Raw genomic sequence first — 23,629 nt, 5'->3', positions numbered from 1 at the left:
GTCTGCTTTGCTTCCCGAGTCGACTCCTTGTCCTCCGTTGTTCTCCCCTCCTAAGTGCTCTGCGCATACGTGCATCTGGGACAGGCCCCAGCTGCTCTTCCTCCTCACTCATCTCAGCCTCCGAAGGCAGCTGCCTCTCCGGACGGCCCTGGCTCTCTCTCTGCATCCGATGCAGAGCCTTCCCCAGACTCCAGCACTGGCCCAAGTTCCTCCCCAACCTCCTCGTCGCCTGAGTCTGCCAGGGTCACAACACCTTTTCTGGTGCAGTTGTCACTTTGAACGGTCACTAAACAAACTGTTCTAAGTGGAGAACTAAAAAGGTAAAGGTTTCCCTCGCACATATGTGCTAGTCGTTGCCGACTCTAGGGGGCAGTGCTCATCTCCGTTTCAAAGCCGAAGAGCCAGCGCTGTCCGAAGACGTCTCCGTGGTCATGTGGCCGGCATGACTCAACGCCAAAGGCGCACGGAACACTGTTACCTTCCCACCAAAGGTGGTCCCTATTTTTGCTACTTGCATTTTTACGTGCTTTCGAAACTGCTAGGTTGGCAGAAGCTGGGACAAGTAACAGGAGCTCACCCCGTTACATGGCAGCACTAGGGATTCGAACCGCTGAGCTGCCGACCTTTCGATCGACAAGCTCAACATCCTAGCCCCTGAGCCACCGTGTCCCTGTTAAGTGGAGAACTACCTGTATTTTATCTGGCACAGAGAATAGGAATTGGTGTTAGCATTTCTGGGACTGGACCTGGGTATTTTTTTTTTGCTCCATGTTAGATCCATTAAGAACCTTTTCCTAGAACGTGCCAAGTCTCAATCTGTAACCGAGAATTTTGGTGAATTTTGGCCATTTGGCCGAAGAATTGTAAAATTATTATTTTGTCTTTTCCTCCTCCACCTGCCTACCTACCCCCGAAAGAAGGCGAGTCACAAAATGTGCAAAGAATTCGCACATAAGAATTGGCTGGTGTTCTACAAAGAGGAAGGGTAAGAATAAATTCCTTTTTTTTTTCTTTACTTACAGAAGCATCTTGGAATCCTCCTGAGCCTAATTTTTAACATTTTATCTTTCAGGAACTATCTTACCATTATGGATGTCCTAGAGGGCAATGCCCACACCATCTCCTTGCCCATCAGCCTCAAGTCTGTCTTTTTAGTGGCCGAAGATCGGTGGCTTCTGGTGGAAGCTAAAACCAACCAGTAGGAACAAACTTCTCTTACGTCCTCTTACATCATCTACATATCATTGTTTCTCCACCTTGGCCCCTTGAAGAGACTTTACATCATTCTGAATAAATAGTTGCCCAATCTCTTCTTAAAAACCTCCGGCGTTGAAGCACCCACAATTTCTGGTGGCAAGCCGTTCCACAGATTAATTGTTCTCACTGTCAGGAAATTTCTCCTTAGTTCTAGGTTGCTTCTCTCCTTGATTAGTTTCCATCCGTTGCTTCTTGTCCTGCCTTCAGCTTCAGCAAAGCTGGCTGGGGAATTCTGGGAGTTGAAGTCCTCCAGGCTTAAAGTTGCTAAGGTTGGAGACCCCTGCTATAGAGCAGTTTTCCCCTCTGAGATTTTGATGGGCCCAAATCCTCCTGCCCATCATAGAAGGCTCCCGACACCTGGTTGTTCTCCAAAATATTGGATCAGGGATGAATCTGGAGCCCATGTATGTGTAGAATAGAATAGAATAGAATAACAGAGTTGGAAGGGACCTTGGAGGTCTTCTAGTCCAACCCCTGTTTAGGCAGGAAACACTACACCACAAATGGTTGTCCAATCTCTTCTTAAAAACTTCTTCTTAAAAACTTATATTTGGGATAGGAAGATGATGGCACCTGGGCTGCGTGAAATGGTTTCATTTTCTGCAGTTTTTATTAATTTATTTTCGTAATGTTGTGAGCTGCCTACAGTGATCACTGCCCAAGACAGCCATGGGAATATTTTAAATTAAATCAATGAACGGATGAGAAAGGAAAAGGACCATGTCTCCTGTTTTAAAATCCCTGGGGGGGGGGGAAAGGATATTAAATTGGGCCCATTTAAATCTGCCATTTAAAAACATCGATTATTCCTCGTGATTTCCAGGAAGTACCTCCTGACTAAGCCAATACACCTGGCCGTGGAGGAGACTGGAGTATGCCAATTGCACACTTTGACTGAGGAACCAGGGGAAACTGGATTTGGAGTAACCACAGGTATGGCATTTTAAAACCAAATTGTCAGCATCTTTGTAGGTTTGGTTTTTTTTTGCTTCGTTTGTATAATTATGGGACTGTAAAGCTTAAAAAGACCTAACTTCAGAGGATAGATTTGCTGAATTCAGTATTTTCACACACGCCGGTGTTTTTCAACCGTGGCCGTTTGACGATGTGTGGACTTCAACTCCCAGAATTCCGGCTGGGGAATTCTGGGAGTTGGAGTCCATGCTTGCTGGCTGGAGAATTCTGGGATCTGAAGTTCATACATGCTGGCTGGGGGATTCTGGGAGTTGGAGTCTATGCTTGCTGGCTGGGGAATTCTGGGATCTGAAGTCCATACATGCTGGCTGGGGGATTCTGGGAGTTGGAGTCTATGCTTGCTGGCTGGGCAATTCTGGGATCTGAAGTTCATACATGTTAGCTGGGGAATTCTGGGAGTTGAAGTTCACAAAGGCTGGCTGGACAATTTTGAGATCTGAAGTCCATGCATGCTGGCTGGGGAATTCTGGGAGTTGAAGTTCACAAAGGCTGGCTGGACAGTACTGAGATCGGATGTCCATACAAGCTGGCTGGGGAATTCTGGGATCTGAAGTCCATACATGCTGGCTGGGGAATTCTGGGAGTTGGAGTCCATGCTTGCTGGCTGGAGAATTCTGGGATCTGAAGTTCATACATGTTAGCTGGGGAATTCTGGGAGTTGAAGTTCACAAAGGCTGGCTGGACAATTTTGAGATCTGAAGTCCATGCATGCTGGCTGGGGAATTCTGGGAGTTGGAGTTCACAAAGCTGGCTGGGAATTCTGGGAGATGGAGTCTATCCATGCTGGCTGGGGAATTCTGGGAGTCGAAGTTCACAAAGGCTGGCTGGACAGTACTGAGATCGGATGTCCATACAAGCTGGCTGGGGAATTCTGGGATCTGAAGTCCATACATGCTGGCTGGGGAATTCTGGGAGTTGGAGTCCACCCATCTTAAACTTGTGAAGGTTGAGAAACATTGACGTAGCCCACACCTTGTACTCCCTTGATGGCAGTCTTACAGCAATTAAAAATAAAAAGTGTCAGATGAAGTTGTGAAGAAAAGAGGTAGCAAATTCAAAATAACACCTTTCCGATTGCCTGAAAATCCCAAATAATGAGACCGGCTGCTATCGCCAGAAAAGCTGAACCAAGCAGCACCTTCAAGTGTTGCAGGCAGATAGGCTTGGTTTTTTTAATATCTATCTATCTGTCTGTCTGTCTGTTTGTCTGTCTGTCTGTCTGTCTATCTATCTATCTATCTATCTATCTATCTATCTATCTATCTATCTATCTATCTATCTATCTATCTATCTTAATTTTGCCAGGAGCAACAAAGCCATCTGATCAAACAGGCATCAAAAAAGGTGACTTATATTTTATTTTATTTTTTTAAAAAAAGAGAAATGCTGTCAGATGCTTTGAAAAACCAACGGCTGGTACATACCGCGCTAAATCAAAGTCCAGAAGAACGATGCGCCTAATGAGAAATATTGTAAATGCACCGCCCCTTTTTTTGATAGACCGAAAGAGAAGCTATTCCTCCTTTTAATTATATTTTCTCTCGAGCCGAAGAAGGCGATTGTGGAGTGCCTTGTTTGCTTAATCACAACATCGCACACGGAGAGAAATATCCACTCCAAACCTCTCTCAAGAGGGAGAGAGAGACAGGAGGGCCAATTTAAAAAATGAAAGAGCCGAAGCTAATTTCCACTAGCAAAATCTGTTCCCGGAGATGTTAAAATAACTCCTTCCATCCTAGTTTGTTCATCAACCATAAATAACCCATCAGCCCACTGTTTGCTTTGATTGATGGTCTCCAAAAAGATACACAGGTAGCTCTTGACTTACAACCATTCGTTTAGTGACCGAAGTTACAACGGCACTGAAAGAGGTTTTTCACGCTTATGACCATCGGAGCATCAATGTGATCGAAATTCAGACGTTTGGTAACTGATTCGTATTTATGACGGTTGTAGTGTCCTGGGGCAGGGGTCTGCAAACTTGGCTCCTTTTAAGACTTGTGGACTTCAACTCCCAGAGTTCCTCAGCCAGCTTTGAGGAGGGGAAGCCGGATTTGCTTAACAATCATTTTACCGACTTAATGATGGCAATGATTTATTCGACAATTGTGGCAAGAAAGTTCGGAAAACGGGGCAAGATTCACTTAACCAATTTTCCAATTAGCAGCATAAATTTTGGGCTCAGTTGTGGTCGTAAGATGAGGACCACCTATATGTTGAGCGCCACCATGGCACAGTGGTTAGAATGCAGTACTGCAGGCTACTTCTGCTGACTGCCGGCTGCCCGCAATTTGGCTCACGGTTGACTCAGCCTTCCAGCCTTCCGAGGTGGGTAAAATGAGGACCCAGGTTGGTGGGGGCAAGAGGCTGACTCTGTAAACCGCTTAGAGAGGGCTGTAAAGCATTGTAAAGTGGTATATGAGCTTAAGAGCTATTGCTATTCCTCCCTTCCTCCCTCCTCCCTTCCTTTCTTCCTTCCTTCCATGATGCACAGTGGTTAGAATCCAATATTGGAGGCTAACTCTGCCCACAGCCAGCAGTTCGATATATAAATCTAAGTGCTAGTGCTATTTTCCTTCCTTCCTTCCTTCCTTTTTTCCTTTCTTTATTTCTTCCTTCCTTCCCTTCCCTTCCTTTCCTTTTCCTCCTTCTTTCCTTCCATTATGCACAGTGGTTAGAATCCAATATTGTAGGCTAACTCTGCCCACAGCCAGCTGTTCGATATATAAGTCTTAAGTGCTAATGCTATTTTCCTTCCTTCCTTTTTTCCTTCCTTCCCTTCCCTTCCTTTTCCTCCTTCCTTCCTTCCTTCCTTCCTTCCTTCCTTCCTTCCTTCCATCCATCCATCCATCCATCCATGATGCACAGTGGTTAGAATCCAATATTGCAGGCTAACTCTGCCCACAGCCAGCAGTTCAATATATAAGTCTAAGTGCTAATGCTATTTTCCTTCCTTCCTTTTTTCCTTCCTTCCCTTCCCTTCCTTTCCTTTTCCTCCTTCCTTCCTTCCTTCCTTCCTTCCTTCCTTCCTTCCTTCCATCCATCCATCCATGATGCACAGTGGTTAGAATCCAATATCGCAGGCTAACTCTGCCCACAGCCAGCAGTTCAGTATATAAATCTAAGTGCTAGTGCTATTTTCCTTCCTTCCTTCCTTCCTTCCTTCCTTCCTTCCTTCCTTCCTTCCTTTTTTTCTTCCTTCCTTCCTTCCTTCCTTCCATGGTGCACAGTGGTTAGAATGCAATATTATAGGCAGACTCTGCCTAGTGTCAGCAGTTCGATCCTGATCAAGGTTGACTCAGTCTTCCGTCCATCCTTCCGAGATCGGTCAAACGCAGACCCAGATTATTGGGGGGGCGAGAGGCCGACTCTGTAAATAGCTTAGAGAGGGCTGTAAAAGCCCTGTGAAGCGGTATAGAAGTCTTAAGTGCTCTTGCTATGTTGTGTTGCTTTGCTTTGCTCTTGTGCTCAGGGGTGGACACCTATGTGCCTCAGGCTATTTCTCGGGATCCCCTGTCTTCCGAGAACTTAAGCCGAGCCGTTGAGCAGAAAATCAGCGCCCCCAACCGATTGTTCTCCGGACAGGAAGATTATGCAACAGTGGTGGTCGGATTCCCAGATCTCATGGTAGGATTTATTTTTTTAAAAATCGGCTTTCTTGATTTGCATTTTTGAAAGTTTGGAATCCTTGATTGTGAGGTCACTGAGCTTTACCCCAAAACGGGGACATTTTGAATGTCCACATGAGGCTTGCCCTGGGATGCACCCTTCAGACAGTTTATGACATCTGGAGAAGTTGTACTGCATCCTGGAATCTATTTCAACTAAAAATCCTGGAGAAATGAGTTTGTGAATTGCAGGAAATTAAATTAACATTTGATCCGTTTTAAAATGGCGTTCTTTCCTTCCGTCTTCTCTTGCCTCCCCCCTCCCTCCCTCCATTCATTCATTCATTCATTCCCTCTCTCATTCCTTCCTTCCCCTTCTTTCCTTCCTTCACTACCTACTTCCTTCCTTCCTTCCTCCCCTCCCTCCCTCTCTCCCCTCTTCTTTCCCTATCTTTCTTTCCTTCCTTCCTTGAATCTTCCTTCCTTCCTTCCATCCCTCACGGCTTCATTCATTCATTCATTCCCTCTCTCATTCCTTCCTTCCTTCTCTCTTTCCTTCCTTCCCTACCTACTCCCTCCCTCCCTCCCGTCCCTCCCTCTCTACCCTACTTCCTTCCCATTCTTTCCTTCCTTCCCTGAATCTTTCTTTCCTTCCTTCCATCCATCCTCCTTCCCTTCCCTCACCACTCCCTTCATTCATTCATTCATTCCCTCTCTCATTCTTTCCTTCTCTTTCCTTCCTTCCCTACCTACTTCCTTCCTCCCTCCTTCCTCCCTCCTCTCTCCTTCTCTCTTTCCTTCCTTCCCTACCTACTCCCTCCCTCCCTCCTCCTCCCTCCTCCCTCCTCCTCTCTACCCTACTTCCTTCCCATTCTTTCCTTCCTTCCCTGAATCTTTCTTTCCTTCCTTCCATCCATCCTCCTTCCCTTCCCTCACCACTCCCTTCATTCATTCATTCATTCCCTCTCTCATTCTTTCCTTCTCTTTCCTTCCTTCCCTACCTACTTCCTTCCTCCCTCCTTCCCTCCCCTCCCTCTCTCCCCTCCTTCCTTCCTTCCCTCACTCTTTCTTTCTTTCTCTCCTTCCTTGCTTCCCTCCCTCCCTTCTTCTCTATCTTTTCCTTTCTTTCTCTCTCTCTCCTCCCTCTCTCCTTCTCTCTGTTTTGACATATATCTAATTTCTATTTCCTTCCAACATTTGTGATTTTTGACCCTTGTAGTAGCAAATGTTCTTAGTATCACCCCCAATCAAATGTTGTCCTTTCACTGCTCAGATAGTGCCAAAGATGAATGAGTTTAAGGGTTGATCATGGCATGAAATACCAAAGAAGACCAGGGTTAGCCTGAAAATCACTTCCTGGGCCTTGCCGCTTTGGAATTCTTTGGAACAGGGGTCTCCAACCTTGGTCCCTTTAAGACTTGTGGACTTCAACTCCCAGAGTTCCTCAGCCAGCTTTGCTGGCTGAGGGACTCTGGGAGTTGAAGTCCACAAGTCTTAAAGGGACCACGGTTGGAGACCCCTGCTTTGGAAGGTGCTCTCTTAATGGTCCACCTAAACCTTGCGGCCACCATGAAATGCAACCAGAACTTCACTCAGTCCATAAACCAGAAGTTAGCAGCCATCTATCCTGGCAGGTGAACAACACAACAACTTTCATTGCAATTTGGGTTGCAAGATTTAGGTTTGGCCAGTCTAGAGAAAAGAAGGACCAGGGGCGACATAATAGCAATATCCCAGTATTTGAGGGGCTGCCACAAGGAAGGGGGAGGAGGGTCAACTTATTTACCGAAGAAACCTGAAGGCAGGACAAGAAACAATAGTTGGAACCCAATCAAGGAGAGAGAAGCAACTTGGAATTAAGGAGAAACTTCCTAACAGTGAGGACAATTTAACCAGTGGAACTGCTTGCCACGAGAAGTTGTGATTGCTTCGTCACTGGAGGTTTTTAAGAAGAAACTGGACAGTCACTTGTCTGAAATAGTGTAGGGTGCAGGAGGTTGGACTAGAAGGCCTCCAAGGTCCCTCCCAGCTCTACTCCGATGGATTGATAGTCCCTGAGCTCTAAATAAATGCTTAGATTTCATTAAGCCCTTTCTTTGATCTGCTTGCTTACGAAATGGATTGAAGTTCTAGCTGAGGGACACAGTTATTTTTATTTTTTTATTTTATTTATTTTGTCACACAGTATATATAAGCATAAGCATGAAATAACTATACAATATATAAGCATATACAGTATATAAGCATAAGTATGTAATAACTATATTAATTGGATATAGCGAAAGGAAACAATAGGACAGGAACGGTAGGCACGCTGGTGCTCTTATGCACGCCCCTCTTAGAAATGGGGTGAAGTCAATAGTAGACAGTTTTTGATTGAAGCTTTGGGGATTTTGGGAAGAGACCACAGAGTCAGGTATTCCAAGCATTAACAACTCTGTTACTGAAGTCTTCCTCTCCACTCTCCAGCAGAATCAATTCTAGAGTCTTTCTGGATTTCACTCGGCCTTGTAAGTGCCCATCACCGAGATAGCTTCCATCTTTCTAGAGTCTGAAGTTTGTTTGAAAAAAAAAAAGATTTCGTTCTCTTTTAACGGGACGGCTGTCATTTAACCCCCAATGTTCACGTTGTGTACCACAGTCGCCCAACGAGGTCTTCAGCTGCAAGAGAGGCTCCCCGCTGAGCAGCCGAAAATTTTCACCCGCTGACCCACTTTATTACGGGAAAAGTAGCAAAGGAGGCACGGCGAAACACACCAATTGTGTCACCCTGGCCGCCGCTAACCAAGTGGTCAGACTCTTGGCCCCTGGAGATGTGCCTCTGAAGGAACTCTATCCTAAAGGTAACACAATTTCTTCTTCTTTATATAGATATGCATGCCTTCCTTACATGTCGTGAGCACCTGAGGGCAGGACGGGAAGCAATGGGTAGAAACTAATCAAGGAGAGAAGCAACCTAGAACTAAGGAGAAATTTCCTGACAGTGAGAACAATTAATCCGTGGAACAACTTGCCTGCAGAAGTTGTGAATGCTCCAACACTGGAAATTCTTAAGAAAATGCTGGATTTGTCTGAAATGGTGTAGCGTTTCCTGCCTGGGCAGGGGGTTGAATTAGAACATGGGTCTCCAACCTTGGCCACTTTAAGACTTGTGGACTTCAACTCCCAGAATACCTCAACCAGCAAAGCTATACATTACACATACGAACTTTTTTTTTAAAAAAAGAGCTAACAGGTTAGACAGCAGCAATTTTTTTACACGGGTTTATTGCATTCTATATTCGCAAATATTTCTTTCTCTAAATGCTGGCACACTTTAGTATTTCAAACACAGGTCTGTTAACCCCGATATTGAAACGATGAGTCATTTGCCTTTTGCAGTTTCCATGTCAGAGTCATTAAGGATTAGAGGCCTCCGTGGTAGCGCAGGGAGAAATCCGATGTTCAGAGCCATTGAAACACGAGGTGCTTTTTTATAATCTCCTGTGCTGCAGAGGAGTTGAACTGAAGCTGGAAAACAGAGCCTTGAACTCCATTATCTCAACGTGTCTCTCATTAAATGCTTCTTAAATACGGGGGGGGGGGTCCTTGGTTGCTCTCTGAGCTTGCTTGTTTTCTTGCAGACGTTTCATGACCCAACTAGGTAACATCATCAGTGTTAGAAGGGTGTGGGATTTGCGGAGAGGGAGAAAGGAGGGCGGAGAAGGAGGAGGAAGAGGAAGACTGTGGGGTCCTTGGTGCTCTCTGAGCTTCTTGCAGACGTTTCATGACCCAACTTGGTAACATCATCAGTTGTACCGGTAGTAAAGAGTGCACCCCACAGTCCTCTTCTCTTTCTCCTTCCTCTTCTGTTTGCAAACACCACTCCCTCTAGCACTGATAATGTTACCTAGTTGGGTCATAAAACGTCTGAAAAAAAACAAAACAAAACCAAGCAAGCTCAGAGAGCACCAAGGACCTTATAGTGCTCTTCCTCTCCGCATTATTATTAAATAAATCCCTGCCTTATTTCCCTACCTTAAATATCTTACTGCGGAAATAATTTGAGCTTTCAGCTAGTCCTCGACTTAGGACCACAATCGAGACCAAAATTTGTGTTGCTAAGTGGGACAGTTGCTGAGTGAATTTTGCTCCATTTTATGACCTTTTTTGCAACGGTTGTTAACCATTGTTAATTCAGTAACGGGGTTGTTAAGTGAATCGGGCTTGCCCCATTGACTTTGCTTGTGAGAAGGTCACAAAATGGGATCACCTAACCCAGCATAAGTACATGCCAGTTGCCAAGCATTCTGAATTTTGATCATGTGACCCTGGGAATACCACAACGGTTGTAAGTGTGAACATCGGTCATGTCAACTTTTTTCAGTGCCGTTATATCTTTGAACGGTCATTAAATGAACTATTGTAAGTCCAGGACTATGTGTTTATATATTTCAGCATTCAACTGAATAAATACCTTTATTTATTTATTCAACTGAATAAATAAATCTTTTAATGAAAAGAAGGACTAGGGGAGACATGATAGCAGTATTCCAATATCTCAGGGGCTGCCACAAAGAAGAGGGAGTCAAACTATTCTGCAAAGCATCTGAAGGCAGGACAAGAAACAATGGATGGAAACTAAACAAGGAGAGAAGCAACTTAGAACTAAGGAGAAATTTCCTGACAATTAGAACAATTAATCAGTGGAACAACTTGCCTGCAGAAGTTGTAAATGCTCCAACACTGGAAGTTTTTAAGAAAATGTTGGATAACCATCTGACTGAGATGGTGTAGGGTTTCCTGCCTGGGCAGGGGGTTGGACTAGAAGGCCTCCAAGGTCCCTTCCAACTCTGTTATTATTATTATATTATTATTATTATTATTATTATTATTATTATTATTATTATTATTATTATTATTATTATTATTATTATTATTATTATTATTATTATTAAATACCTGCCTTATTTCCTTACCTCATATAGCTTACTGCAGGAATAATTTGAGTTATCCCTATAATTTCCAGGACCTCACCTGATGAAATGTATTACACGATAGAGATGTGATTTATCTGGGGTAGATAATTAGGATTATAAAAATATCTCCACACCTTTCTGTTTGCAGATGTTACGCCTCCCCAAACGGCTGGGTACTTGGAAATTACCGATCTTACAACCAAGAAGCTTAAATACATACCTATTCCCAGGTAATTGGATTTCCTTATATAAAACGGCTTGTATCTATCCACGGTAGCAGTGGCAGGATCTACAGAAAAAAATCCATTGTTTTTGATATCTACGGAGATTGGCAACTGGGCTTTCTTTGTTTTTCTTTGAAGAGGTTTCTCTTCTCATCCAAGAAGCTTCTTCAGTTCTTCTTCTTCAGAACTGAAGAAGCCACTTGGATGAGAAGCAAAACGTTTTCAAATGGGGATTCTCCATCATCCAGGTCATGGTTGTCCCAAAGGTGCTTTTTTTCAAGAGGCAACTGGACTGTCTGGTTTTTTTTCTGAAGACGTTTTGCTTCTCATCCAAGAAGCTTCCTCATTTCTGACTGAAGGGTGGAGGACAGAAGGATTTATACTCCTTGCAGATAGCTGGTCATTTGAAAGACACAGGCCACTCTTTTGAAGGTAGCAAAGTCCACATTTTGGACAGAGGGGTTTGAAAGAGGTGTCAAAGAGGTCATCTAGGTCAAAATTGAACAGCCCTCCCTCAACAGATGGGGAGGGATACCACATTACCCATCTCCCGTCCACAACATGGTCCTTTCAGCAGTTCCCAGAAGGCTCCTCACCCATTTGCACCACTCAGGTGACCCTGAGGAAACGGAGAGACCTCCAAGTGGCCTCAACAACTCTCAGAGAGAGTACTAATGACCAGATGACTGCAAGGAGTACAAATCCTTCCATTTCCCCACCATTCAGCCAGAACTGAAGGAAGCTTCTCGGATGAGAAGCGAAACGCCTTCAAAGAAGAAAAAAAAACCCAGAAAGTCCAGTTGCGTCTTGAAACAAAAAGAAAAAAAAAAGCACCTTCAGGACATTGTTTTTGATAGTTAGAATATTTTTTTTATAGAATAGAATAGAATTTTTATTGGCCAAGTGTGATTGGACACACAAGGAATTTGTCTTTGGTGCATATGCTCTCAGTGTACATAAAAGAAAAGATACGTTCATCAAGGTACGACATTTACAACACAATTGATGGTCAATATATCAATATAAAACCCAACAACCCAGAAGGTTTATAGAAGAATTTCTTTTGGTTTTTCAGAACCACCAATCTCTCTCCGTACACATCCTGGCTAGCCATGATTTCCGACACGGATGCGTTGTTGGCTTCCCTGGGGAAAAACGGTGTGGCAACGGTGGACATGGGGGGTAACGTCAGGCTGTGGGAAACCAGTCTAGAAAGTCTGGAAAAATCCCTGCAAGAATGGAGGACCATGATTGGCCAAGAAGATGGCAGACCTGTACAGGTGAGAGGCAGAAGGGAGGATTTTGAATACAGGTAATCCTGGATTTTACGACCGCTTCTTTTTCACACTAAATTATGCTTCGCTCGATTTTTCTCTCTAAGTGATTGCAGGAAGTCCTTGCCTTCTGACCGCCATTGAAGCCAAAATTATATGTTCCTAAGTGAAGACATTTGTTAAGTGGGTTTCGACCCGTTTTTGCGGCTTTTCGTGCCTCGTTCGTTAACTGAATCACTGCAGTTACTACCTTGCTCAATAGTAGTAACTGTGAGAGGGATCTTGGAGTCCTAGTGGACAACCATTTAGATATGAGCCAGCAGCTGCCAAAAAAGCCAGCACAGTTCTGGGCTGCATAAACAGAGGGATAGAATCAAGATCACGTGAAGTATTAATACCACTTTATAAGGCCTTGGTAAGGCCACACTTGGAATCCTGCATCCAGTTTTGGTCGCCACGATGTAAAAAAGATGCTGAGACTCTAGAAAGAGTGCAGAGAAGAGCAACAAAGATGATTAGGGGACTGGAGGCTAAAACATATGAAGAACGGTTGCAGGAACTGGGTATGTCTAGTTTAACAAAAAGAAGGACTAGGGGAGACATATAGCAGTGTTCCAATATCTCAGGGGTTGCCACAAAGAAGAGGGAGTCAAACTATTCTCCAAAACACCTGAGGGCAGGATAAGAAGCGATGGGTGGAAACTAATCAAGGAGAGAAGCAACTTAGAACTAAGGAGAAATTTCCTGACAGTTGGAACAATTAATCAGTGGAACAACTTGCCTTCAGAAGTTGTGAATGCTCCAACACTGGAAATTTTTAAGAAAATGTTGGATAACCATCTGACTGAGATGGTGTAGGGTTTCCTGCCTGGAAGGGGGTTGGACTAGAAGGCCTCCAAGGTCCCTTCCAACTCTGATATTATTATTATTAGTTCTTAAATTAGTAACACGGTTGGTTTCCCCCATGGACTTTGCTTGTTGGAAGGTCGCAATAGGGGATCACGTGACCCCAGGACAATACAACCGTCATAAATATGAGTCAAGCATCTGAATGATAAATCATGTGATCATGGCAATGGTGCAAAGGTCATAACTCTGAGAAACGGTCGTAAGTCACTGTTTTCAGTGCCGTTGTAGCTTCGAACGGTCACTAAATGAACTGTTGTTAAGTCGAGGACTCCCTGGACAGCTGGTCCTTGACTTTCAACCATTCCTTCAGTGACCATTTGAAGACACTGAAAAAAGTCATTTGTGACCATTTTTTTTTCAGATTTACGACGGTTGCAGCATTCCTATTGTCACGTGATCAAAATTCTGCTGCTTGACGGGTGGCTCATATTTATGACGGTCGCAAGAATCCCGGGGTCACATGATCGGCCTTTTGTGACCTTCGAACAAGCAAAATCCACGGAGAGACCAGATTTCCTTAACGACCATGTTACTAACTTTACAATTGCAGTGATTCGCTTAACAACCAAAACAAGGAAGTTTGTAAACTGGGGGGAAACTCTCTTAACAGCTCTCTTGGTTAGCAACGGAAGTTTCAGTCTCAATTGTAAGTCATAATAATACTTACTGTATTAGAGACTCCTAGGTTGTGAGGGGAAAAAACAACCCAAAATTTCTGGTCGCCTCTCGTATTTCGTAGTTGGTCTGTTCCATGGTTTTTGTTTTTTGGTAATCGAGAAACATTAGCACCATCTGCTGGTCAAAAAATAGTTTCATAGAAACTTAGCAACATGTATTTTAGGCTCCATTGTGGCCATAAATCGAGGACTACCTGCAAATAAAATTGAATAGTTAGAAATAATAAACCAATAAGTTGAAAAAGAGAAGAGAAACAAACAAAACCATTCAAAGGGCAGACTCGATGGAAAGCTGGCTTTTTGTCCGCCATCTTCTTTTCTTCTTCTACATTCAACAACAACCCTGTGAGGTAAGATGGTTGGGCTGAGAGAGAGGGATTATTTTCGGAGGAACCTGCTTATCCATGCATTGGACCAGTAAGTTCTTTTAGGCCAAGGAATAATATACTCTGTCAAGATTGTTCCATGTCTGTCTCTTAAAAGCTGAAGACGTATCTATTCTTCCGTGCTGGACTGGCATAAAATTAGTTTTATTATTTGTATTTTAATTGGGGTTTTATGGTTTTATTTTAATAATGGGCCAAATTTAATAAGTTTTTTATCATTGCTTTTATTGTATTGTATTTACTTATTGTTTAATTTTACTTGGCTGTGAACCGCCCTGAGTCCTTCGGGAGAAGGGCGGTATACAAATTAAATTATTATTATTATTATTATTATTATTATTATTATTATTATTATTATTATTATTATTATTATTATTATTATTATTATTATTATTATTATTAATGTGGCAAGATGGATTCCCCTTCTCAATCCTCGTGTTCTTCACGTCTTGTATTCATCACGTCTTGTTCTTCACGTCTTGTATTTGCACCTCTATAACTGTCTGGTTCGGTTCTGCAACCCAACAAGAAAAACACAGACTTCAGAGGATAATTAGAACTGCAGAAAAAAACAATAGCTACCAACCTGCCTTCCATTGAGGACCTGTATGCTGCACGAATCAAGAAGAGGGCCGTGAAAATATTTGCAGATCCCTCGCATCCTGGACATAAACTGTTTCAACTCCTACCCTCTTTCCACTTATGACTGTATGACTATAACTTGTTGCTGGCAATCCTTATGATTTATATTGATATATTGACCATCAATTGTATTGTAAATGTTGTACCTTGATGAACGTATCTTTTCTTTTATGTACACTGAGAGCATATGCACCAAGACAAATTCCTTGTGTGTCCAATCACACTTGGCCAATAAAATTCTATTCTAAAATTCTATTTTATTATTTATTTATTTATTTATTTTATCTTATTTTTATACCTATTTATATTCTATTCCCTCAACAGATAACTATCCAGAGGGAGAGCGGTTTGGACGTCAGCTCCCCTAAACATGGGAAGATCGACCCAGACAACGCCCCTCATGTCGGAGGAAACACCTGGGCTGGTGGGACAGGTACCAAATCATCTTTCGCTCCTGTGCACGTAGTTTCACCTTAATTTTTTGGGTGTAAAAGACAGTTGGGTATGGGGTCCTTGATACTCTCTGGTGGCTTCCTTGCAGACGTTTCATGACCAAACTAGGTAACTTCATCAGTGCTAGAAGGGAGTGGGGTTTGCAGAGAGGAGGAGGAGGAGGACTGTGAGGTCCTTGGTGCTCTCTGGTGGTTTTCTTGCAGACGTTTCAATACCAAATTAGATAACTTCATCAGTGCTAGAAGGGAGTGGGGTTTACCCAAGTAGGAAATATCATCGGTGCTTCACTGATGATGTTACCTAGCTGGGTAATGAAACGTCTACAAGGAAACCGCCAGAGAGCACCAAGGACCCCTCATTTCAGCCCTGAGCTACAAAATATTATCTTCTGTTGGTACAGGCAGTCCTCGACTTACAGCCACAATTGAGGCCAACATTTCTGTTGCTAAGGGAGACGTTTGTTAAGTGAGCTTTGCCCCTTTTTACGGTCTTTCTCTCCAGAGTTCTTAAGTGAATCTGGTTTCCCCATGGACTGTGCCTGTCAGAAGGTCACAAAAGGGGATCGCGTGACCCCGGGACACTGCGACCATCATAAATAAAAGTCAGTTGCCAATCATCTGAATTTGGATCGCGTGACCCTGGGAATACTGCAACGGTTATAAGTATGAAAAACGGTCATGTCACTTTTTTTCAGGGCTGTTGCTAACTTCACATGGTCATTAAATGAATTGTTGTAAGTCGAAGATTATCTATAATAATTCAATATAGCCAAGTCTCTTGAAAATCAATTCCCTTGTTATAAAAGCATTAAAGTTTCCAGACCTTAATCCGCACAGCCACCAGATGGCAATCAAGAGATGCATAAAAATCTCACCCTTTGCTGCCACCTAGTGTTCATTCAGAAGTTGCAGCCCTGCATAGTATGCAAATGATCAAATCATCAAATCAAATCATCAAATGGCTATCCGCTCCTGGTCAAAAATGTTCTTTGGAATTCTTTTCCAGGTGGGAGAGACACTGCAGGCCTGGGGGGCAAAGGGGGTCCCTATAGACTGGATGCCGGTCACCAGGTGTACCAGATATCTCAAGCTGAGAAAGATGCCGTACCTGAAGAGGTGAAGAAAGCCGCCAGAGAGATGGGCGAAAAGGCTTTTAAGCAGAGGTGAGCAGCCGTGATTCTGTATTTAGCATATGCTTGCGTCCCCTTCAATTAGTGCGGAGGCTATTACATGCTCCAGGGGCTTCCCTCCTTCCCTTCCTTCCTTCCTTCCTTCCTTTGTTCTCTCCCTCCATCCCTCCTTTCTTTCTTCCTTATTTCTGTCTATCCATTTGTCTGTCTGTCTGTCTACAGTATCTATCTATCATCTATCTATCTGTCATCTATATTCCATCTCTCTTCTATCTATCTATCTATCTATCTATCTATCTATCTATCTATCTATCCATCTATCTATCTATCTATCATCTATATCCATCTGTCATCTCTTCTCTCTATCTCCCTATCTATCTCCCTACTATCCATCCATCCATCCATCCATCCATCATCTATCTAACTATATCATATCTACCTTCTGTCATCTATGTAATATCTATCACCTATCTATCTACCTACCATCTATCTATCTATCTATCTATCTATCTATCTATCTATCTATCTATCTATATCTATCTATCTATCTATCTATCTATCTATCTATCATCTATCTATCATCTATATTTCCATTTGTCATCTCTCATCTATCTGTCTTCCATCTCTTCTCTCTATCTCTCTAGCATCTATCTGTCTGTCTGTCTGTCTGACTGACTGACTATCATCTCCCATCTGTCTGTCTATCTATCTACCATTTATCATCTATCTATATGGCACCTTTATTGTTTTTACAAATAATTCAAGGCCAATAACTATGTATCTATCCATCATATGGATGGATGGAAACTAATCAAGGAGAGAAGCAACCTAGAACTAAGGAGAAATTTCCTGACAGTTAGAACAATTAATGTAGAACAACTTGCCTGCAGAAGTTGTGGATGCTCCAACACTGGAAATTTTTAAAAAAACGTTGGATAGCCATTTGTCTGAAATGGTGTAGGGTTTCCTGCCTGGGCAGGGGGTTGGACTAGAAGACCTCCAAGGTCCCTTCCAACTCTGATATTATTATTATTATATGTCTCTATCTGTCGGTCTGTCTGATGGTCTGTCTGTCTGTCCACCTATCTATCATCATTCTGTCTCCCATCTTTCTTGTTTTTACAAATAACTCAAGGCCAATAACTCCATGTATCTATCTATCATATCTGTCTGTCTGTCTGTATCTATCATCTGTCTCCCACCTACGTTGTTTTTACAAACAACCCAAAGCGGCCAACATCCCCGAACACACCTTCCTCCTCCTCTTTTCCCCACAACAACCACCCTGTGAGGTGGGTTGGGCTGAGAGTCAGCGACCGGCCCAAGATTCCCCCCCTCCCCCCCGCTGGTTTCCTAGCTAAGGTGGGACTTGAACTCCCGGTCTCCTGCTTTCTATCCCGGTGCCTTAACCACTGGACCAAAGTGGTTCCCTTTTCTTTGGAAGTCAGACTCAGTTGCATTCCTAATGCAACCCGATCGATGCGCAAGCAGCGGAATGCGGCCACATGCAAGACATTAAGGACAAAGGCTGTGAGTCACAATAAACTAGTCTGGCCGCCTAAAGCTCCCTGTAAGGGGATACCTGGCCCTTACTGGGAGGGCTCCCTAATTCGATTACTGCGATAACAGAGGAAGAATGAGTTCCAGTTGTGAGGACAGAGGCCCAGGACAAGTTGCTATGGGGAGGGGGGTATTCCTTCCCCCCTCAGATCCTGTTTCCTGCAAAGAATAACAAGGAGGAAACCCACTTATCCTGGAGACTAAAAGAGATGAAGAACGGTTGCAGGATTTGGGTTTCCGCCTTCTCAATTCTCCTGTTTATTTACTTACTTTTTTAATTTATTTACCTACAGAATAGAATAGAATAGAATAGAATAGAATAGAATAGAATAGAATAGAATAGAATAGAATAGAATAGAATAGAATAGAATAGAATAGAATAGAATAGAATAACAGAGTTGGAAGGGACCTTGGAGGTCTTCTAGTCCAACCCCTCCTCAGGCAGGAAACCCTACACCACTTCAGACAAACGTTATCCAACCTCTCCTTAAAAACTTCCAGTGTTGGAGCATTCACAACTTCTGGAGGCAAGTTGTTCCACTGGTTAATTGTTTTAACTCTCAGGAAATTTCTCCTTATTCTAGGTTGCTTCTCTCCTCCCACCCATTGCTTCTTGTCCTGCCTTTAGGTGCTTTGGAGAACAGCTTGACTTCCTCTTCTTTGGGGCAGCCCTGAGATATTGGAAGACTGCTATCATGTCTCCCCTAGTTTTTCTTTTCATTAAACTAGATATACTCTAGTTCTTCATACGTTTTAGCCCTTAATCATTGCTTCTTGTCCTACCCTCAGGTGTTTTGGAAAATAGTTTGACCCCCTCTTCTTTGGGGCAGCCCCTGAGATATTGGAAGACTGCTATCATGTCACCCCTAGCCCTTCTTTTCTTTAGACTAACCAAACCCAGTTCCAGCAACCGTTCTTCATGTTTTAGCCTCCAGTCCCCTAATCCTCTTTGTTGCTCTTCTCTGCACTCTTTCCAGAATCTCCACATCTTTGTTAGACTTTGTTTTAACCTAATTGGATGTTCCCTTAAATGTGAGCCAGCTGTGTGCAGCTGCAGTCAAAAATGCTAATACAATGGTGGACTTGTCCAATGGCAAAAAAAATATTGGTTAAAGATAAAAAGGTACTTAGAAGAAATGATAGCACAACAAATAGATTTAAAACCAGAATTGTTCTTACTAGGTAAACTTACCAGGGAAATACAGTAAAAGAATTACATATTTAATATTACATGTAATAACAGCAGCAAGAATTATGTATGCACAAAACTGGAAAAGCGGAAATATACCTATAGATGAAAATGTAATAAAGAATTATTATTTTTTTATTTGAATTTATATCCCGCCCTTCTCCGAAGACTCAGGGCGGCTTACACAGTGTTAAGCAATAATCTTCATCCATTTGTATATTATATACAAAGTCAACTTTTTATTGCCCCCAACAATCTGGGTCCTCATTTTACCTACCTTATAAAGGATGGAAGGCTGAGTCAACCTTGGGCCTGGTGGGACTTGAACCTGCAGTAATTGCAGGCAGCTGTGTTAATAACAGACAGGCTTAGTCTGCTGAGCCACCAGAGGCCCAAGTCACAAGTTACTTTTTCAGTGCCTTTGTCACTCAACAAATGGTTGAGTATTCTAACTTAATATTGCGTTGTCCAGCATTAAAGAAGTTGCCTAGCTTTAGATAGCTCTATATAAAAGAACCAGTTTTGATTCGGTGCTGCATTGTTTTGCTTCAGATTAAAAGAGATCGAGATGAGTGAATACGATGCGTCGACATACGAAAGGTTTTCTGGAGCTGTTCGAAGACAGGTGCAGTCCCTCCGGATTATTCTGGACAACTTACAGGTAATAATTTTGGGAATGGATTCCTATTTTTTTTCCTCTTCTCCTCTCCTCCAGCCTTTGCATAGGCAACCTACCTTAACTGCGCTTTAAGAAATCATTTTATCTTCATGATTGCTTATTTGTACCCTAAGACTATCATTAAGTGTTGTACCTTATGATTCTTGATGAAGGTATCTTTTCTTTTATGTACACTGAGACCGTATGCACCAAAGACAAATTCCTTGTGTGTCCAATCACACTTGGCCAATAAAGAATTCTATTCTATTCTATTCTATTCTATTCTATTCTATTCTATTCTATTCTATTCTATTCTATTCTATTCTAAAGAGAAATCCTTTTACTAAAACCAGAACGCTGCCAAGATCTGTCGGAGTGCTTAATCGATAATCTCCTTGGGAGGTTCTGCTTGAAATTTTCCAGTGATTGTCGCCTAACTAAATGTTATTATATGCACTATCACACAATATGTGGTGGAGAACAGCTGACAAAATAGATAAATAAACCTCATTAATATTGGTCTTAAAGCTGTTGTGAGCAGCGCCAGACTCCGAGTAAGTTGTCTGCTAATCGAGAAGAATATTTGCAGCTCAGGGGTCCTTGGTGGTCTTTGTGCTTGGTTCTTTTTATTACCCAACTAGGGGACATCATCAGTGCTAGAAGGGAGGAGGAGGCAAGAAAAGTTGTACAATGAGACACTTAGAAACTTAAGTGTTGGAACAGAGTTGGAAGGGACCTTGGAGGTCTTCTAGTCCAACCCCCTGCTCAAGCAGGAGACCCTATACTTTTCCAGACAAATGGGTGTCCAATCTCTTCTTAAAAACCTCCAGCGTTGGAGCACCCACAACTTCTGGTGGCAAGCTGTTCCATCGATTTAATTGTCCTCACTGTCAGGAAGTTTCTCCTTAATTCCAGGTTGCTTCTCTCCTTGATCGGTTTCCATCCATTGTTTCTTGTTCTGCCTTCAGGTGTTTTGGAGAATAGGCTGACCCACCCACCCCACTTCTCTGTGGCAGCCCCTCAAATATTGGAAGACCGCTGTCATGTCTCCCCTGGTCCTTTTTTCCCCACTAAAACTAGCCAGGCCCAGTTCCTGCAACTGTTCATCATGTTCCTCACCCACCACTACAAGGATCGGTGTTCTCTTCTCTGACTTCTCTTCTCGATTTCAGGAATGTATTACCTGCTCTCCGAGCAAAACACTCGGGAGTCCTTAATATTCAAATTCCTTCCTGTCACCTGCACAGTGGACATCCTCCCCTCTTCTTGGTTGCAGCCCTGCAAATATTGGAAGACTGCTGTCGTGTCACCCCTTAACCCTTCTCTCCAGTGGTGGGATTCAAATAATTTAACAACTGGTTCTCTGCCCTAATGATTTCTTCCAACAACCAGTTCGCCAAACTGCTCAGAAGGTTAACAACCAGTTCTCCCGAAGTGGTGCGAACTGGCTGAATCGCACCACTGCTTCTCTCCCTTAAACTAGACGGCCCTTAATCCGGACACTTCATTAAACTTGAAGTGGGACCAGGTTACTTACGGGACCGCCTTCTGCCTCCAATAGCCTCCCACCGACCCGTGCGCTCTCACAGAGAGGGCCTGCTCAGGGTGCCGTCAGCCAAACAATGTCGGCTGGCGGCCCCCAGGGGAAGAGCCTTCTCTGTGGGGGCACCTACCCTGTGGAATGAATTACCTTTGGGACTACGCCTACTCCCCGACCTCCGGACCTTTAAGCGCGAGCTCAACACCTTCTTGTTTCACCGAGCAGGGCTGGCCTAAGGGCAATTTTAATGGGTGGTTTCAGTGATGGTTTTGGTTTTTATAGTCTACTTGTTATTTTAAGATTTCGGCCTATGGAATCAGATTTTTAAATTGAAATATATAATATAATATAATACAATATAATATAATATAATATAATATAATATAATATAATATAATATAATATAATATAATATAATATAATATAATATAATATAATATAATTTAATATAATATAATATAATATAATATAATATAATATAATAATAAATATAATATAATATAATATAATATAACAACAGAGTTGGAAGGGACCTTGGAGGCCTTCTAGTCCAACCCCCTGCCCAGGCAGGAAACCCTACACCATTTCAGACAGATGGTTATCCAACATTTTCTTAAAAATTTCCAGTGTTGGAGCATTCACAACTTCTGCAGGCAAGTCGTTCCACTTATTAATTGTTCTAACTGTCAGGAAATTTCTCCTTAGTTCTAAGTTGCTTCTCTCCTTGATTAGTTTCCACCCACTGCTTCTTGTTATACCCTCAGGTGTTTTGGAGAATAGTTTGACTCCCTCTCCTTTGTGGCAGCCCTCAAATATTGGAAGACCGCTGTCATGTCTCCCTGGTCCTTTTTCCCCACTAAAACTAGCCAGGCCCAGTTCCTGCAACTGTTCATCATGTTCTTCACCCACCACTACAAGGATCGGTGGTCTCTTCTCTGACTTCTCTTCTCGATTTCAGGAATGTATTACCTGCTCTCCGAGCAAAACACTCGGGAGTCCTTAATATTCAAATTCCTTCCTGTCACCTGCACAGTGGACATCCTCCCCTCTTCTTGGTTGCAGCCCTGCAAATACTGGAAGACTGCTGTCGTGTCACCCCTTAACCCTTCTCTCCAGTGGTGGGATTCAAATAATTTAACAACCGGTTCTCTGCCCTAATGATTTCTTCCAACAACCAGTTCGCCAAACTGCTCAGAAGGTTAACAACCAGTTCTCCCGAAGTGGTGCGAACTGGCTGAATCGCACCACTGCTTCTCTCCCTTAAACTAGACGGCCCTTAATCCAGACACTTCATTAAACTTGAAGTGGGACCGGGTTACTTACGGGACCGCCTTCTGCCTCCAATAGCCTCCCACCGACCCGTGCGCTCTCACAGAGAGGGCCTCCTCAGGGTGCCGTCAGCCAAACAATGTCGGCTGGCGGCCCGCAGGGGAAGAGCCTTCTCTGTGGGGGCACCTACCCTGTGGAATGAATTACCTTTGGGACTACGCCTACTCCCCGACCTCCGGACCTTTAAGCGCGAGCTCAAGACCTTCTTGTTTCACCGAGCAGGGCTGGCCTAAGGGCAATTTTAATGGGTGGTTTCAGTGATGGTTTTGGTTTTTATAGTCTACTTGTTATTTTAAGATTTCGGCCTATGGAATCAGATTTTTAAATTGAAATATATAATATAACATAATATAACAACAGAGTTGGAAGGGACCTTGGAGGCCTTCTAGTCCAACCCCCTGCCCAGGCAGGAAATCCTACACCATCTCAGTCAGATGGTTATCCAACATTTTCTTAAAAATTTCCAGTGTTGGAGCATTCACAACTTCTGCAGGCAAGTCGTTCCACTGATTAATTGTTCTAACTGTCAGGAAATTTCTCCTTAGTTCTAAGTTGCTTCTCTCCTTGATCAGTTTCTACCCATTGCTTCTTGTTCTACCCTCAGGTGCTTTGGAGAATAGCTTGACTCCCTCTTCTTTGGGGCAGCCCCCGAGATATTGGAACACAGCTATCATGTCTCCCCTAGTCCTTCTTTTTATTAAACTAGATAAATATCGTGTTTTAATTTTTGTATATGTCTTTTTAACTTGTCTGTAAACCACCCTGAGTCTTCAGAGAAGGGCGGTATAGAAATACGAATAATAAATAAATAAATAAATAAACAAACAAACAAACTTGACCATTGCCAGGCTAAGTCTGCTA

At 43.0% G+C, this 23,629-nt stretch overlaps 1 protein-coding gene across 5 annotated transcripts in view; it reads left to right on the top strand.

Annotated features, from left to right (window-relative positions):
- VWA8 (von Willebrand factor A domain containing 8) overlaps positions 1-23,629 on the top strand; it is a 137,245-nt gene that overhangs the window by 95,770 nt on the left and 17,846 nt on the right. For 3 of the 5 annotated variants that reach the window (XM_058184493.1, XM_058184494.1, XM_058184496.1), the window contains exons 31-40: positions 918-985; positions 1,073-1,198; positions 2,081-2,190; positions 5,705-5,859; positions 8,482-8,683; positions 10,947-11,028; positions 12,098-12,302; positions 15,235-15,343; positions 16,369-16,525; positions 19,794-19,902. In XM_058184493.1, coding sequence (XP_058040476.1) covers positions 918-985; positions 1,073-1,198; positions 2,081-2,190; positions 5,705-5,859; positions 8,482-8,683; positions 10,947-11,028; positions 12,098-12,302; positions 15,235-15,343; positions 16,369-16,525; positions 19,794-19,902 — 1,323 coding nt within the window. Of the gene's footprint in view, positions 1-917; positions 986-1,072; positions 1,199-2,080; positions 2,191-5,704; positions 5,860-8,481; positions 8,684-10,946; positions 11,029-12,097; positions 12,335-14,680; positions 15,085-15,234; positions 15,344-16,368; positions 16,526-19,793; positions 19,903-23,629 lie in introns of those variants that run through there. The other 2 variants (XM_058184495.1, XM_058184497.1) reach the window with 2 other exon arrangements.

The sequence above is a fragment of the Ahaetulla prasina genome, chromosome 5 (genome assembly GCF_028640845.1).
Source record: "Ahaetulla prasina isolate Xishuangbanna chromosome 5, ASM2864084v1, whole genome shotgun sequence".
Classification (NCBI taxonomy): Eukaryota; Metazoa; Chordata; class Lepidosauria; order Squamata; family Colubridae; genus Ahaetulla; species Ahaetulla prasina.
Note: the sequence above shows the minus strand (reverse complement) of the source record. Positions and strands in the feature narration are given on the sequence as shown.